Genomic DNA, 17,103 nt, shown 5'->3' with positions numbered 1-17,103 from the left:
TTAGAGCCTAATTGAATTTTTGCCAAAAGCCCATTTAACTTTACCCCAAGCCAAATTTGTGTCCCAATATCCAATTAGTTCCAAGCCCATAAATTATAAGCTCCATTCTCAAACTTATCCCAAGCCAACAAATAAAGCCCACCAACCAAGTCACAAAACCCATAAGCCCATAACCCAAGTCCCATTGTCCCACAACCCAAGTCAAATTGGTAGCAACTTCATTGGTTTTTGTAAGTCCGCTCGCATCGCGATTCCGATTGTGACAACGACTAAGGAGCAAAAACTGGGCAAAAAACGATGTCTTATATGGCGTTCTTCAAATTGTTGAAAAATAAAAATAAAGATGTCTTTTGAGTTTTTGCGATACTCGAAAAAAGTGTCAACGCTCCATCAGCTGTTGTAGAGACATTAACAATCTTATACGAACAATCTCTCAGGATTATTTGATCCAAAACCAAATCTACCCTCAACGGTTAGTCGAGTCGAGGCTCACTAAATAGTCAAGTAAAAAAGCACAAGTAACGGCTAAAAACACATAAATCAGAAAACAAAAGTAAGAAAAAGACCAATTTACTCTTGATGTGTAAAATATTAGAAATTCTATTGTTAAGTTTATGCACACATTGTCTCTTTTACTCCAAATTCATCCTCACTCTCTTATCAATTTAACCATTGTCCAGACGATTGCTGCCACCGATTCTCCACACCAGATTCAAAGTTCATTTCCGACCAAGAAGCATCGACTTGCAATTTTGACCAAGGTCGAGCAGTCGGAAATTGAATAGAGGAAAGACCATTGATTTGTAAATATATTTAATATGCATGTTACTTTTGAAAACCTCTCAAATCGAACAAGATTAGTAAAGTAATTGTTACATAACATTAGTGGGTGTGTATAATTGTACTCCATTTGCTAATTTTGTGTTAAAAATGTTGAAACGAAAATCAACAAACCAGGTCCAATTTTCTCTCCAGGAATCGATAGGGTTGTGTTGTTATTCTTCCATAAAAACGATAGGACTGTGTTGTTTTTCTTCTAGAAAAACAATCGGGGGCCGTGTTGTTTTTCTGGAATCCTGTTGTTGTTTTCTTCTAGAAAAACATGGTGAGAGTTCGTGGATCGTACAGAAAACTAAAAAAACCCTAAAAAACTTACTTCACCATGATCATTCTTTTCATTGTCAACAATGTTGTTTGCAAGAAGTTATAGCTGATATTTATTCGTATAATCCTTATGTAGCTCGTCATCTTACATCTTCTATGATTTCTCAATGAAATCAATATTGCTCTACAACCTCTTGAAGTGAAAATTAACTTTTTTTTTTCTTTGGAGAATTCTAGTGTAAGTAGGCTCTAATTAAATATGTAAAAATTATTTATTTTAAATTTTTAGTTTAAGGGTTAATATGTCTGTATACAAGAATATTTATGTAAACTAAAAAAAATTAAAAAAATGGTATAAAGATAGTATCTTTGTGATGTGTATATAAAATTTCCCTTCACTTATTATTATTATTATTATTATTATTCCCACCGCATAAAACATGTGATCTGAACATGAAGATCATCTTTGTTTGGGTTTTGTGAAGGGAGAGTTACAGAGCGTCCAACAAGAGTCCAGACCCAAAAGGCCTTTGGTTATAACAGTCCAGATTATTACCAGTGCCAATTCCAAATTTGTCGCAATAATTTCGAAAGAAGCCAATTCTATTTTCCACCTGAGGATTCTGACCTTGACCACACTCAATCCCTCCATTGATGATGTTTGTGATCACACCATACCCTGCAACCCGACCAGCCGCTGTATCGGCACTAGAGGGTGTCCACATTCCTGTGATGACATCGTGGCACGAAGGTTTTGGTGATTGTGCAGTCATCCAGAACCATATTGCTGTCTTGAAGGATAAAACAGCATCAGTGGCTACAAGGTCTGGATTGGTTATCAGGTCAACTCCTATGGCGTCCCCAGCTTGTTGATAGTTGTAGTTCCTGATCAAGTTACCAAATTTAGTCAATACCATGGACAATTATTTGCGCTGCGCACGTAATTCGATGCACATAAACTATTCGTATAAATTACCATGAGAGTTGGATAGGTCCACGACCATAATATTGCCCAAGACATGGATAATTTGGAGCACAATAATTGGATGATGGGTTTATCTCCCTGACAAAGCAATACCCCCAAGAATAAGGACCTCCAGGTGCATCAGGCCATCCTCCTGCACAGGTAGCACAATCAAGTAAGGCAGGCAGTTTTACAAGATTAATGCTTGATATTATGAATGAAAGTTGTAAGTGTCAAGTGTTTGACAAAATGCCTCACCCATTTGCATCATTACTCTAAGAATTGAACTTGATTGATGATTAATTACCAGTAGTTTCATGGGAAGTTTGTGCGAGAAAAGCAGCGATCTCCCTTTTACGAGTTGCATCATCACCAGTAGTGCCAAATGCAGGGTAGGCATTGGCAGCTGCAAGAAATGCATCATAGGTATAGATTCCCTTCCCTCGACAAACGTCTTCATTTATATGCGGAAAAATATCATTGAACATGTCTCTAGAGATGATTGCCTCAATATCACCACCACCACCACCACCACCGCATTGACTTTGGCAGCCCTCACCACAATATTCATTGGTGTTGCCACACCAACCATATTGACTACAACAAGCGCCTCCAGGGCACAAGGCACCATCAGCTTGCCTTCCACATTGCTCACCACCACCGCCTCCTCCGCCACCGCATTGGCTTTGGCAGCCCTCACCACAATATTCATCGGTGTCGCCACACCAACCATATTGACTACAACAAGCGCCTCCAGGGCACAAGGCACCATCAGCTTGCCTTCCACATTGCTCAGCTGAGCCCAAGGAGGACAACAATAGAGACACAATTGTGAGCACCCAGATCTTCATTTTTCTTTCACTTTAATGTTTCTGATTTGGGTTTTTTGCAGTATGTGAGTTTGGTATTTATAGGCAATGATATGGAGAGGAGGGATTGTTTATAAATGACTTGTTCAATTAGCTTCATCTTTTACTCATTAATTGCGAACAAACACATAAGTTTTGAGGAAAAAAGAAGACGCATGTGGGCGGCTTCCTGGACTTTTGATAGCATGATTGCTGTCCTAGGAACAGAAAATGAACTTTACTTTTGTTAATGTTGCACGTGCTACCTTCAGAGATTCACCAATACATGCCAAATAAACACTATATTTTAGTCCATTGAAGGCTATCAGTAAGCTCGTTTGGTATTCAAACATCACCAATTCAGTTTTGCATTCTCCTTTCCATCCTAATTGTCTCGCTTTACGTAATGTAATCCACCATTTTAAAGTTAGAGTGAAAAGACTGTAATGGCATTGACTTCCATCTGGCTAGCTAGACTTGAAAAGTGGGGCCTCGAAAGATTTTGATGCTTTATCTTCTAAAACCTTTTAAGGGGTTTGTCATTTGTGACTTGATCTTTTATCCTTCGTCTTCAGTGGTTATATCCTAGTGGAATAAACCATCAACCCTAAAGCATATGTCATATAGGAATATGTTAAACATGTTACATGTTTATTTACTCTGTTTTGGGACCACTTTGTATTGAATTCTGTCTTCTTTCTACTTTAACTTGGGACCTCTTTCTATTGATAATATGTTACAGACTGTTTTGGGACCACTTTATATTGAAATTGCATTTTTTTTAGTTTTTTCTTAATCAAAACGATGTTGTTTTGTCAATGGAATGGAAAAAAATTACAAAACTGTGCGTTTTGAGCCCCGTTAGTAAATGACAATCAACCAGACGGAGGGACCAACCATGAGCCAAACTAAAACCATAGGGGGTCAATTCTTACGAATTCAAAACGAGATGGTGCATGTAGAAATGACTCCAACCACAGGGGTGTCTATGACATTTGGCCTATTTAATATTTTATATTGTTGAACCGATTTGAACGATCCAACTCCCGTCGAACCAATGAATCATAAACCAATAAATTTTTCCATTTGATGATCGGTTCGATTTTCAAAACCTTGGAATAGTAACAACCCTTGATGATCATGGGGTTGATTAGAAGTTAAAAAATAAATAAAATTATGTTTTTGTTGGATTCTCCTCACTTTATGGCCCATTATGGCTGACAAAACCATGGCTTGTGAGTTTGGATCCAATCACTCACTTAAACTCTCATATTCTTTTCCATGAGACTCTTGTGTGAGTTCCAATATTGGGCTGGCAAGGAATAGGAACCAAGAGGAGATCCTTTTTTCTCCTAACTATTGCAGCCAAAGTTTCATAGAGAGTATGTTCTTGTTCAAGAAGTGTTAGTCAAATATTATGGAACTTGCGGAATAAGTAAATAACAACCAAACACACTAGAATAAAAAGGAAAACTTAGTAGGGAAAAACCTCGAGTCTATCAAGCGATCAACCTCGAAAACAATCCACTATATGAATAAAGATTACAAAGAATCTAATCTTAAGATACCTTAATACATCAACTATCCAGCATATGTTTCCTAAGACACAATAATTACGTTAGCTGCTCAAACTTTGGCCGCAACCAAAACATCCAAGTTTAGAAGAAGTTGTATCATACTCCACCAATAAATGATCCACTCCACCAAAAGCTGTCTCATGCCTGGGTTCTTCTCCAATTGTCAAAAACACATGAAATGAAAACGTTACTGGTTTTTATGATCTACCAGTACCTTAATTAATTATTGATGTTAAAGTGGTCCCAAAACATTCTGTAACATAAAATCAATAGAAAGTGGTCCCAAATTAAAATAGATCAAAGAAGACAGAATTTCAATACAAAGTGGCCCCAAAACAGAGTAAATAAACATGGTCCCAAACCAGAGTCTAAAAACATGTACCATGTTAAACATGTTAGTGGTCTGGTTCTATTTGCCGTGCAGAATTAGGTGTAGTGGCTCAACGCTTTTGTCATGTTGTGTGTAACCAATGTTGATTTTACAAACCATGAAATGCACTAAAACCAATCCACTAATTCAACACGGCAAATCGAACCAGACAACTAACATGTTTAACATGGTACATGTTTTAAGACTCTGGTTTGGGACCATGTTTACTTACTCTGTTTTGGGATCACTTTGTATTGAGATCTACTTTAATTTGAGACCACTTTCTATTGATATTATGTTACAGACTGTTTTGGGACCACTTTGTATTGAAATTGCGTTTTTTTAGTTTTTTCTCGGTCAAAACGATGTCGTTTTGTCAATGGAATGGAAAAAAAAAATTACAAAACGGAGGGTTTTGAGCCCTATTAGTCAATGACAGTCAACCAGACGGAAGGATCAGTCATGAGCCAAACTGAAACCATAGGGGATCCAATTCTTACAAATTCAAAATGAGGGGGTGCATGTAAAAATGACCCCAACCACAAGGAATGTTTGTGACATTTTGCCTACTTAATATTTTATAATGTTGAATCGATTGAACGATCCAACTCCGGTCGAACCAATGAATCATAAATCAATAAATTTTCCAATTCGATGATTGATTTGATTTTCAAAACCTTGGAATAGTAACAGCCCTTGATGATCATGGGGTTGATTAGAAGTTACAAAAAATAAAAATTATGTTTTTGTTGGATTCTCGCACTTTATGGCCCTGGTAAAACCATGGCTTATGAGCTTGGATCCAATCACTCACTTAAACTCTCAATTTATTTTCCATGGGACTCTTGTGTGAGTTCCAATACTGGGATGACAAGGAATGGGAACCAAGAGGAGATCCTTTTTTTCTCCTGACTATAGCAGTCAAAGTTTCATTAAGAGTATGTTCTTGTTCAAGAACCGTTAGTCAAATATTATGAAACTTGTGGAATAAGCAAATAACAACCAAACTCACCTGAATAACGAGGAAACTCTAGTAAGGAAAAACCTCGAGTCCATCAAGCGATCAACCTCGAAAACAATCCACTATATGAATAAAGATTACAAAGAATCTAGCCCTAAGACACCTTAGTACATCAACTATCCTGCGTATATTTCCTAAGACACAACAATTACGTTAGCTGCTCAAACTTTGACCGCAACCAAAGCATCCAAGTTTAGAAGAAGTTGTATGATACTCCACCAATAAGTGATCCACTCCATCAAGAGATGTCTCACGCTAGGGTTCTTCTCCAACTGTCAAAACACATGAAATAAAAAACTCCGAAGCTTGAAACAAACTGCTTTGTATTTGTGCACTGACTTCAGTGAGTTGAGAGTCTTAGATGGCAAGAATATAGTCTTCCAAGAACCCTAATTGCCTTAGACTTCAAATCTTCTAAGATTCAAGTTTTCTAAGTTGGTTTCATTCACACAATCTAATTTTAAGGAATTTCCTTAAAATCGAAACTAGAAAACTTACAATACAAGTATTCCTTTAATTAAAAACCTAGACAAAGTTCTAATTAAAGACAACTCTATTCTAGTATTATTACTGAAGCCGCAATAGCCCATAACCATCCTGATCCACATCACTGCTGAACAGGAATACTTAGACCGTGTTTGTTCTGATTTAGAAGAACAACTAGTATAGCCTACATCAAGATATATGAAACCGTCCAGTGTAGTAGGCTATCTAAGGGTACGTCACTGCATAAACTCAGGCAGAAGTACACAAACACAAATGAGGCATATATTATATAATAAGCAATCATCACATAATCCCTGATCACTCAAATTGTCATCACTAGTAGGGGTAAAAACCCCAACATTCATACATGTCTAAATCTTTAATTTTGGTATAATCGGGGCGTTTCCAATCACATTGGTAAAGCAATTTTGCTAGGAGAACAATTAATGGAAATTAAAGCATTAATTAGTGGAAGAGAAGTTTGAAAAGGAAGAGATTCCTTCAAGTGTGTCTGTGTGGCCTCTTGGAAGTCCCCTCACCCAAAAAAGATGGCATCGTTCACCAAACCCACTCTCAATGATCCAAGGATGCCACTCTAACCGGACATTTTGTTCATAATTGTCAGAGGTGAGCATGAGATGAGGAGGAGATGAGGTGAGTGTGAGATGAGTATGGGATGAGCATGATCATGTTTGGTATGAAATAAAGAGTGAGCATGAGTGTGAGAATATTAATAATATAATTTCCATATTACCCTTTTATTTCTTTTTTTAGAAAATAAAATAATATTTTATAACAAGTGTAAAAGAGTCTTTTACACATCAAAATGCATTCTCTTTTGTGGAGACTAAAAGGTGGAATGAGTTTGAGATTCCACCCTTCAAAACTCAACCAAACAAGATAATATATTAATCTCACCCTCATTTCCCTCTCAAAACACCAACAAAATACCCCATAATCACTTAAATCAGTGAGTTACGACCATCTTTGATCATTTGAAAGAATCAGAGTATAGGGTGTGCACGGTCCGGTTAACCGGACCATGGAGGCCAAGCCATCACCAATCTAGAAATTACAGATTTGTATTTTCTAAAACCAAAGTCAATCCAAAATCATCGAAACCCGTTACTACGGTTAACCGACTAACCAGTTCGGTTTCGGTCTCGTTATGGTTTTTAGTAAAATATTCATTCTGTAAGCAAATCTTAAAGGATTGATAAAAATGTTTCAAAAAAAATCTCAATGAATGATATTTCTTTAATTCTTTTCAAACAATTGCACGTTCGCTTGAGTCTTTTCAACTCAAAAACAAACCCAAATAAAAATCATAAAAAAGAAGGCAAGGTAAAACACTCTTTATTTGCAACTTTGAATTCTGGAAAAGAGAGAGAACTGATTAATATAAATACAGAATATAAATAAATTGTTACCATATCGCGATGGGTTTTGAATAATGCCAAGAAGTGGGCTATATGAGTCCATGTAGACAAGCCTCAAATCTGAATTTTTTTTTGTTCAAAGTACTAATTTCTAAAGAAAATTTTTTGCAGCATAGTTAAGAAGGAAAGGGGAGAAGAAGCGGATAAGGACAAATGCAAACAGACAGAGTAATAAAGTAGTATACAACTAAAGGTTCTAAATAATATATATTATATTAATGTTAATATTTCATAGTTAATCACTTAATCTAATGGTAGATAGCATTAGTAATTATATATTATATATCAATGGTTCATATTTAAAGACATTATAGTATTAAATATTATATATTATATATACCGGTCCGGTCCGGTTAATCGATGGTTACAAAAATTTCAAACCATATTTGGACTGACTTAACTCAGTTGGTTTCGATTTTTAAAACCGTTTGACCAAACTCGGTCAACTAACCGATCCAAACCGATCCGATTACCGGTTTTGATCCGGTTTTCGGTTCCATTTGCACAGCCCTACCATAGTATGAACATTTGAAGACATAAAAATTATCTAGTAACTATGAGTACCTATGAATTGCAGGGAAAGAAACTACATAATAAAGAGATAAGAAGATAGCATGAAGAAGAAGAAGAAGAAAAAGAGGAGAGAGTTAACAACTAAACACATGTCTTCTCAAAAAAAAAAACAACTAAACACATGTGATGTTATTCAATTGTCCTGGTTACAGACGATAACTACGGTTGGGTATGGTCAATATTATCAGTCAATCGACCCATTATCGACCAACCGATAATCAACCATTAACCGATCCAGGGTGTCAGGGCGATAATGACAACCGACCCATCATATGTCGGTCGGGCAATGGTTCCTAAAATGCCCAACTGTCGGTTGGCCTATAATATCTACCAACCGACTTTCAAATGGAAATTGGGCCTAAAGCCCATATGTTGGCCCAACTACTCAACTAGTAAACTTTTTATTCATTATTCAATGTTTATTTCATAAGTTCAATTGTTCAAATGGTAATTGGGCCCAAGCCTCTTCTTCAATAGTCCAATTGGATATAAAATTGATTCAAATAATTCAATTGAATCGTGTCTTCTAGAATCCTCTGCTCCATTAGAACGGCATAACCCTAGAACAATAGAACTCCGCAAAAACAGTGAACTTAGTGAAGGTTTGATCACTTAACTTCATTCTCGAAGGCAGCACGCAGCACCACAGGTCCGCAATTCGCAACTCGCACTGTCACACTTAACTTCAGTCTCGCAAGCAGCACGCAACAGTCAACACACAACACGGCACCACAGGTCTGCAGTAAGTATTGGCAACAACCGGCCCATCATTTGTTGCTTTTTGTCTGTCTGTAGCTCTTGTTCTTGTTATATAATTATAAGTCATGGATTAATGATTTAATTCTTTATTTCTTGAGAGAGAAGATTAGGAATGGGCTGTCTCAAAAGAACTTCATTTGTGTGTTTGTTAGAGTTATAGACTTATAGTTTAATAATGCTGCTGCTTTTGTAAAAATCCTACGCCATAAATGGAAGGATGTTATATATGGCTGTAGATTCATGGGCCAACTCTGGTCAAAAGGGGATCAAATGTTGCAATTTATCTTAATATACATATCTGGTCCTAATTATTAATTAAGCTTGTTTTGTTTGTAATCTTTTTCCATTTTTGTGTTTGTGTCCTAAAACAAGACCTGAAATAATTAATTACAATGTCACATGGGATGAGAGTCATCATCATTCTTTCCATTCTGCAGATGTGGAATTGTATGTATTTCAATATTTGGCATTTGGGACTCTAATGATTAATGAATAATGAGTGATTAAGTGTAATCTGTACTCTTGTTCTATACTTCTGATGCTCATTTTTCCTATGAATTATATTATAGAATGACGAAGTGACGAGCTAGTGTGACTCAACTTATGATTGCCACTTTGATAATTGTAAGTATATATATAGTAGTTGCCACTTTGATGATTTGATCTTGTCATTACATATTTACATTAAGGATTTAAGTTTAATTGTCCAAACTCATTCACATTTCCCATGTGTAATACAACTACAAGTCTACAACTACCTATTGGATTGGACTTTTGAGAGCGGATAGTGTGGAGTGTGGGAGTGGAACTATGGATGTGGAGTCCTACTGGATTAATTAGTGGATTATGTAGCAGTGGTTGTCGTGTTTAACAGTTTAACGATGCTTGAGTAGTTAAGTTGTTAAAAACTTAAAATGTTCTCTTTTGTGGTAATGAACTACAGCTACTGATTAGTGATTACTTGCGTAACATAATTGCATTTGGCTGGAAGTCTGGACTGATTACTGGAAGTCTAGGATTGAAATTGGATTTTGGATGATTGAAATTTACATTTTTGCTTTGCAGTTTGCACGGCAATGATTCACTGATTCTCAAATATCAATTGCTTATGCTTTAGTGCTTTACTGGTTGATAAATGATAACTATATGAGTTGATGTGAATTCTTGAAATTGAATGGATTAATTCATTAATCTCTATTCTCTTGAATCTTGAATTCTTGATTAGTTACCTAGTTGATTACTTGAAGTTGAAGTCTTTAACAATTAGAATGTTCTTTTTGGATAATTATAAATTTGATGTTATATGATATATGCATGTCATTATCAGGATATGTGGAGGATTAACCATTAAGTAATTTAAGTTTGTGTTTATTTTTTAATACATACACAATCACACAGGTATTTCAAGCAGGTATGGAGTCGGTTGTTACCAACAAACAACCCATTTCGCAATCGACAAATTGGTTGTCAACCATCACCCGACCCATAAAGGTCGGGCTGATAATGGTTCTTAATATTTGGAATTGTTGGTTGGTCGGGTCGGCCCATAACCAACCGACCCAAACCCATGCCCAGCCCTGACTGTAAACACAAGACAAATATATACAGGATACGAAGATCAAATGGTAACTTGATGGGACAGACCATATTTGAATTACATGTATTATATGTAATAAACTAAACTGAATTAAGTAGCCCCTAACATATGGGCCTAACTAAACACAACTAAAAGGCTTATAAGATGAAGACCCATCTTGAGTAACAAGGGCCCATTTGTGAAGAAGCAAAACGGTAAGTATTGTCCATCTTATCTGACAGCATCACGATCGCACCAAAAGACCAAAACCAAAAGCAAAAGCAGAGACAGGGTCAGTTTGTCAAGATTTGATGTTGATGAATTTACAAGATTCTAGAGAGAGAACCCCTTCCATTCGTAGCATTCTTTAGAGATGTAGAGATCTTTGTGGGGTCTGGACTCTAGAGTACTGTCTTTATGAGCTCGAAGACTTGTGGGATCAAGAGTATCTTCTTGAGCTCGAGATCCTTGTAGATCGAAGGTGCGTGCATTCATGAACTTGAGATCGGTTTGCATCTCTCAACGAGGAGTCAAGTTAATCGCGAAGTCGATTACAACACTTACGTACAATTACTCGTGTAAGATTGTTTTAGGGCGTTCGTTTGTAAACTTATCTGCAATAGTTTAGTACATAAAAACAAAACTAAACTAACTACTAGTACCTAGAACAATCTCTCAAGATATAATAATATATGTTTGTGGGGTTTGGGGAACTGATGAGAATCTCAAATCAGAAATAGATTGATTTGGAGTCTAATTTATAAGGGATGACAAATCTCCTACTATCAATTTTGATTTTCAATAGGGTTAGGATCAAATTTGTGATGTTAGACTTGGCCCTATCCCTTATGACGGGTATTCATCAGGGACTTTCAAGAGACATGATTGCTGCAGTTGGGATATGGTTATTGAGTTTAACCCATCGTTTTGTGTCTTCCATGCAACATGCAATTTTTTGGTTTGTTTTTCCATCAAATTAAATGTAAGGATCTCTGTTCACCAAACCTTACTAAAAGTAATTCAAGAAATTAATTTTTTTATTGCAAATGGGGTCACATACTTGGCTTTATATTTAGGCATATCAATGTCGAACAATAAAATTTCGTGTGCGCACACGTTAGGTTTCGACTCAACTTATCATGTCGTTAATGAGAAATTTATGTGCATACAAGTCTGATAACCCGAGTTTAGGTCAATATAATAAGATGTTCAAAGAGCAAATAAAAAAAAGTCAGAAGAATAAAATTAAGACAGAAATCACTTATTATTATTATTATTTTCATCACATAAAACAGATGATCTCAACATGGAGATCATCTTGTTTGGGTTATGTGGAGGGAGAGTTACAGGGTGTCCAACAAGAGTCCAGACCCAAAAGGCCTTTGGTTATAACAGTCCAGATTATTACCAGTGCCAATTCCAAGTATCTGGCAATACCTTCTAAAGAAGCCAATCCTATCTTCCACCTGAGGATTCTGACCCTTACCACACTCAATCCCTCCATTGATGATGTTTGTGATCACACCATACCCTGCAACCCTACCAGCCGCTGTATCGGCACCAGAGGGTCTCCATATTCCTGTGATCACATCGTGGCAGGAAGGTTTTGGTGATTGTGCAGTCATCCAGAACCAAATTGCTGTCTTGAAGGATATAACAGCGTCAGTGGCTACAAGGTCTGGATTGTTTATCAGGTCAACTCCTATGGCTCGCCCAGCTTGTTGATAGTTGTAGTTCCTGATCAAGTTACCTAATTTAGTCATTAACCAGTACAAACACAATTCGGTGCACATAAACTGTTCGTATAAATTACCATGAGAGTTGGAGAGGTCCACGACCATAGTATTGCTTGGGACATGGATATTTGGGATCACAATAACTGGATGGTGGGTTTCGCTCCCTAACAAAGCAATACCCCCAAGAATAAGGACCATCAGGAGCACTCGGCCATCCTCCTGCACAAGAGTAATGCTTGATATTGTGAATGAAAGTTATGGAGTATCAAGTGTTCGACAAAATGCCTCACCCATTTGGCCATTTGCATCATTACTCTAAGAATCTCTGTTTTTGTAATTTTAAAATTGTGCAGCAAGAATAGAAGTTAATTGATGATTAATTACCAGTAGTTTCATGGGAAGTTTGTGCGAGAAAAGCAGCGATCTCCCTTCTACGAGTTGCATCATCCCCAGTGGTGCCAAATGCAGGGTAGGCCTTGGCAGCTGCAAGAAATGCATCATAGGTATAGAATCCCTTCCCTGGACAAGCGTTATCATTTCTATGCTTAAGAATATCATTGAACCTGTCTCTAGAGATGATTCCCCCAATATCACCGCCACCACTGCTGCCACTGCATTGGCTTTGGCAGCCCTCACCACAATATTCATTGGTGTTGCCACACCAACCATATTGACTACAACAAGCGCCTCCAGGGCATAAGGCACCACCAGCTTGCCTTCCACATTGCTCAGCTGAGCCCAAGGAGGACAACAATAGAGACACAATTGTGAGTACCCAGATCTTCATTTTTCTTTCACTTTATGTTTCTGATTTGAGTTTTTGCAGCATGAGAGTTTGGTATTTATAGGCAATGATATGGAGAGGAGGGATTGTTTGTAAATGACCTGTTCAATTAGCTTTATCTTATACTCATTAATTCCGAACGAACACAGAAATTTTGAGGAAAAAAGAAGTCGCATGTGGGCGGCGGGGACTTTTGATGCCATGATTGCTGTCCTAGGAACAGAAAATGAATTTTACTTTTGTCAATGTTGCACGCGCTACCTTGCGAGATTTACCAACACATGCCCAATAAACATTATATGAGTCCATTGAAGGCTATCATTAAGCTCGTTTGGTATTCAAACACCACCAATTCAGTTTTGCATTCTCCTTTCTATCCTAGTTGTCTTGCTTTAGGTAATGTATATCCACTATTTTAAAGTTGGAGTGAAAAGACTCTAATTGCATTGACTTCCATCTGGCCAGCTAGACTTGAAAAGTGGGGCTTTGAAAGATTTTAATGCCTTATCTTCTAAAACCTTTTAAGGGGTTTGTCATTTGTGATTTTAGGGTTTAGGGTTTTGGGTATAGTGAATTTGTTCGGGAGTAAACTATATAGATTTGGAAGGTATTGAGTTTGATTCTCATTATGAGTAATACTCCTGTGATCACATTGTTCCACTTATATGATCGTCAAGAAGATTTTTTAATGTCCTTTTAAGTATGAAAGTCTTCCGTGGCATATGTAATTGTTTTGTCTGTTCTCCATAAATGTCAATAGATTTCAGTTGGCCAAACCTTAGACTATATCATTTATTAAAAAAACACACGTAGACTAATATCACTCTCATACGTTAAAAGGATATTAAAAAATCTTCTTGCTATTGGATCAAATATTCAAACATGCAATTAAAAATTGTAGAGGAGAGGTCATATACATTGTACATGTCCTAATAAATATTTAGGCATCCTATATCGCATATGCTTTCGAATTGATGGTTTATTCCATCCATGACTAGTCAAAAGAGGCCCTAGATAATTAAAGAGGATGTAAAGTGTGGGTGAAGAGATGGGCTATGTAGACATAAATAATTGCATAGATATTTTTATTCAGAAATCATTCTAGGATAAGGTGCCCCTATATAATCAAAACTCATAAAAACCACACAAAAACTAAGAGGAGAAACAAAATAGTGAATGTCCCTTATTTATTTATTTTGTATATATTTCTCTTTTTTTATAGGTAATGTTATATAGATGCTCACCTAATTATGGATGTACACCCAAGCCACTAGTTGGAGTGGTAAAAATGATGTATATCACTTGGTGATTAGGGTTCATATTCCTCTTTCCGTTTTAAAAATAAAATAAAAAATGATTATGGATGCATTTCTTTTGTTTTGCTTTATAGAAAAATAAAATCCTAAAAAAGTGAAGGATTTATAATTTTAAAAAAAACCTCAAAAATGAGAGATGCATAGGATATGAGGCATTTAGGAGAAGAAACCCCAAAATGAGAATGCTTTTCATTCAATAAGCAAAAGTGGGCCTAGACTTTATATCAACCACATCCTAAGCCCACGGATCTGGATCGGGCTTCAATATATTATTACCATGGGCTGAGTTTGGCCCATATTTCTTAGTCCGGCCAACTCCTTAGAAACATGCGAATGATCTTTTCTATGCAATGTCCATCTGGTCTAAAACATAGATTATTTTCTTGTTTTTCTGCAATGCAGCTTGGGGTCAAAAACCTGTGTTCATTAATATCTCAGGCAAACTTGATATTCAAAGATTATTATAAACTTGATCTGAAATCATCCGAGCCTCGTGGGAAGGAGACATTTGCAATTAAAAATACAGTCTTCCATTGTTGCTAACACCACTCTTGGGCAGAAAGTCACATTATACAAGTTGAAATGGATGAGTTGGGGCACCTGGTGGGGGGAGGAGACATAGTGTAAACATAGCTGCAATATTGTTTCAGATCTAAACCCAAATCATGTGAATTGTCATTACTTAATTACCAAGTGACGCAAAGAGATTCCTTATGTCTCTCTCACTTTGCAGAAGAATATATATTGAGCAGATGCATGCAGAGAGGCAAGTTGGAGAGACTGCATTCAACAAATTCAGCTTCTAAGCCTTTTTTCATTTCCAAGCAGAGAAATATACCCTTTCACTTCATAATTTGAGGACCATTTGAGAAGATTAAGGGCCTCTGAGGCCACCACCTCTTCAATTTCTTCAATATCACATCAAATAACCAGGTGGCCATCAATCAGTTCTGCGCAGAAGAATTGGGTATGATTGTGTCAACAACTTGTTTCTCTTACCCCTCACTCAACAATCAGAGCAAGACTTGGGTTGATGAGCAGTTGGATGGATCTCTAAGCCCCTTGGATATGTGCAGCACTGCTAAAGATGCCTTGTTGCAGAAAGGAATCCGCACTAGCACTTCAATCAGCCCTGCGCAGAAGACATGACCGTGAAATTGGCATTACAAGTCAGGTTAAGGACAACTTAGCATCTAGAAAGGTGGTAAAGAATGCGATACACAAGGTTCGGGAACTTGAAGGGTATGGAAAGTGAAAGGTCCTTTCCCATTAACAATAACCTGCAGGCTATTGCAATGCTAGAAGAGGTGGAAGCAGACGCTCTCAATGTGCTTGAATCCTTCTTGTCGTTCATATCAGGGCCAAAGGCATCACAGCTTTTGTGGATGGTCAAACCCTCCAAACTATGAAAGCCTAAACGAATAGCATGTGAGGAAGAACAAAGAAAAGAAAATTAATTTGAAGATGTGGATGCTGCAGTATAGCTCTTCAATGGCCACAAAGCAGGCAAATTTGAAGACACGAATAATGTGCAGAATATAATCAAACGCTTGGAGTTGTGCATTCAAGATTTTGAACAGGGACTTGAATGCTTGTATAAGCACTTGATCAAAACCAGAATCTCTCTCCTCAATCATTAGATGATAAAAATTTTGCTTTGTACATATATGAACATGTAGTACTCTCCTGAAAGAAAATTTATTCACTTGATCAAAAATTACTTTACACCTCGTCTTTCCTTATTTGTTCTTTTATTTCCTGACGTAGGAATAATTCTCACTTTATCTTTCATGCATCAAATTTATCAACATTAGAATATAAGTTTTCGTATAGCTATCCAAACATTTGTCCCTTGAAGGGGAAATACTTGTTGAGTTAGAGACTAATACAAGAACGAGATTTTCCATTTGAATAATCAAGAAAGCTTACTCATGGATGAAAAGGGTTTGACAAATTATGCAGATAAATATTCAGCACCTTTAACACGTTGAACCTTGAAGCATCATCGGTGTATAGTTTTACCGCTGTGAAAAGTGTAGACGCTAATGGACCAGCTTCAGCACTTCAACAAGTTGAACAAAAAATAAGAAGTTAATCTACAGGATTTACAGTTCATGATTGAGTTTACTTGGGATTCAAAGCGGTTAGAAGAATATCAAAGCTGTCAGATCTGTTCAAATAATAAAAAACCAATGCAAAATAAAATTATGTTCACATGATGGACATTAGTTTCTCACAGTTTCTCTTAGGGATCAAATTAGGTAGATCTTGCCTGCTTCTTGCAGTACAATAATTTAGGCCTGCACGTTGGAATGATCAATCAAAGAAAGTCTCAATTAAGATGATTGTGCACGAACGCACATGTGCATAAGCAATGAACAACTTCATCATTGTCGAACTAATTTTGCAACACCTATTATGCACAGATCCTTGTCTGCAGGAGAGGAAAGCCAGATTCCTGGCCTTTTGGCTCAGTGGAAGATTTGTAGGGTTGCAACCTAAAGGTCACAAGTTTAATTCAAACAACCTCTCCAAGTATTATGTGGGGAT

At 36.8% G+C, this 17,103-nt stretch overlaps 2 protein-coding genes, 1 long non-coding RNA gene and 1 pseudogene across 3 annotated transcripts; 2 read left to right on the top strand and 2 right to left on the bottom strand.

The window, feature by feature from the left end:
- Positions 1-1,509: 1,509 nt before the first annotated feature.
- LOC119991345 (endochitinase-like) lies at positions 1,510-2,934 on the bottom strand. Its single transcript, XM_038837703.1, has 4 exons — positions 2,849-2,934; positions 2,376-2,707; positions 2,081-2,222; positions 1,510-1,989 (listed from the first exon to the last, which is right to left on the bottom strand). The coding sequence occupies exons 1-4, from the start codon at positions 2,917-2,919 to the stop codon at positions 1,596-1,598; spliced, it is 939 nt and encodes a 312-aa protein (XP_038693631.1). The 5' UTR covers positions 2,920-2,934; the 3' UTR covers positions 1,510-1,595.
- A 5,955-nt stretch (positions 2,935-8,889) lies between these two features.
- LOC119991346 lies at positions 8,890-10,101 on the top strand. The gene is made up of 2 exons (XR_005466214.1): positions 8,890-9,124; positions 9,711-10,101. It is a non-coding gene; the product is annotated as an uncharacterized LOC119991346 (long non-coding RNA).
- A 1,856-nt stretch (positions 10,102-11,957) lies between these two features.
- LOC119991344 (endochitinase-like) lies at positions 11,958-13,336 on the bottom strand. The gene is made up of 3 exons (XM_038837702.1): positions 12,838-13,336; positions 12,531-12,672; positions 11,958-12,454 (listed from the first exon to the last, which is right to left on the bottom strand). Exons 1-3 carry the CDS (start codon positions 13,238-13,240, stop codon positions 12,061-12,063), a joined length of 939 nt encoding a protein of 312 aa, XP_038693630.1. The 5' UTR covers positions 13,241-13,336; the 3' UTR covers positions 11,958-12,060.
- Positions 13,337-14,973: 1,637 nt separating this feature from the next.
- On the top strand, positions 14,974-16,193 carry LOC119991434 (annotated as a pseudogene).
- Positions 16,194-17,103: the final 910 nt, after the last annotated feature.

The sequence above is a fragment of the Tripterygium wilfordii genome, chromosome 22 (assembly GCF_013401445.1).
Source record: "Tripterygium wilfordii isolate XIE 37 chromosome 22, ASM1340144v1, whole genome shotgun sequence".
Classification (NCBI taxonomy): domain Eukaryota; kingdom Viridiplantae; phylum Streptophyta; class Magnoliopsida; order Celastrales; family Celastraceae; genus Tripterygium; species Tripterygium wilfordii.
This window is presented reverse-complemented; position numbering and strand designations above follow the sequence as displayed.

Coding starts and splice junctions, on each gene's coding strand:
- LOC119991345 (XM_038837703.1), bottom strand. CDS start 2,919: ATGAAGATCTGGGTGCTCACAATTGTGTCTCTATTGTTGTCCTCCTTG. Junction 2,708..2,848: donor TCAGCTGAGCAATGTGGAAG/GCAAGCTGATGG, acceptor GCAATGTGGAAG/GCAAGCTGATGGTGCCTTGT. Junction 2,223..2,375: donor AACTTCCCATGAAACTACTG/GTAATTAATCAT, acceptor CTACCTGTGCAG/GAGGATGGCCTGATGCACCT.
- LOC119991344 (XM_038837702.1), bottom strand. CDS start 13,240: ATGAAGATCTGGGTACTCACAATTGTGTCTCTATTGTTGTCCTCCTTG. Junction 12,673..12,837: donor AACTTCCCATGAAACTACTG/GTAATTAATCAT, acceptor ACTCTTGTGCAG/GAGGATGGCCGAGTGCTCCT. Junction 12,455..12,530: donor GGACCTCTCCAACTCTCATG/GTAATTTATACG, acceptor TAACTTGATCAG/GAACTACAACTATCAACAAG.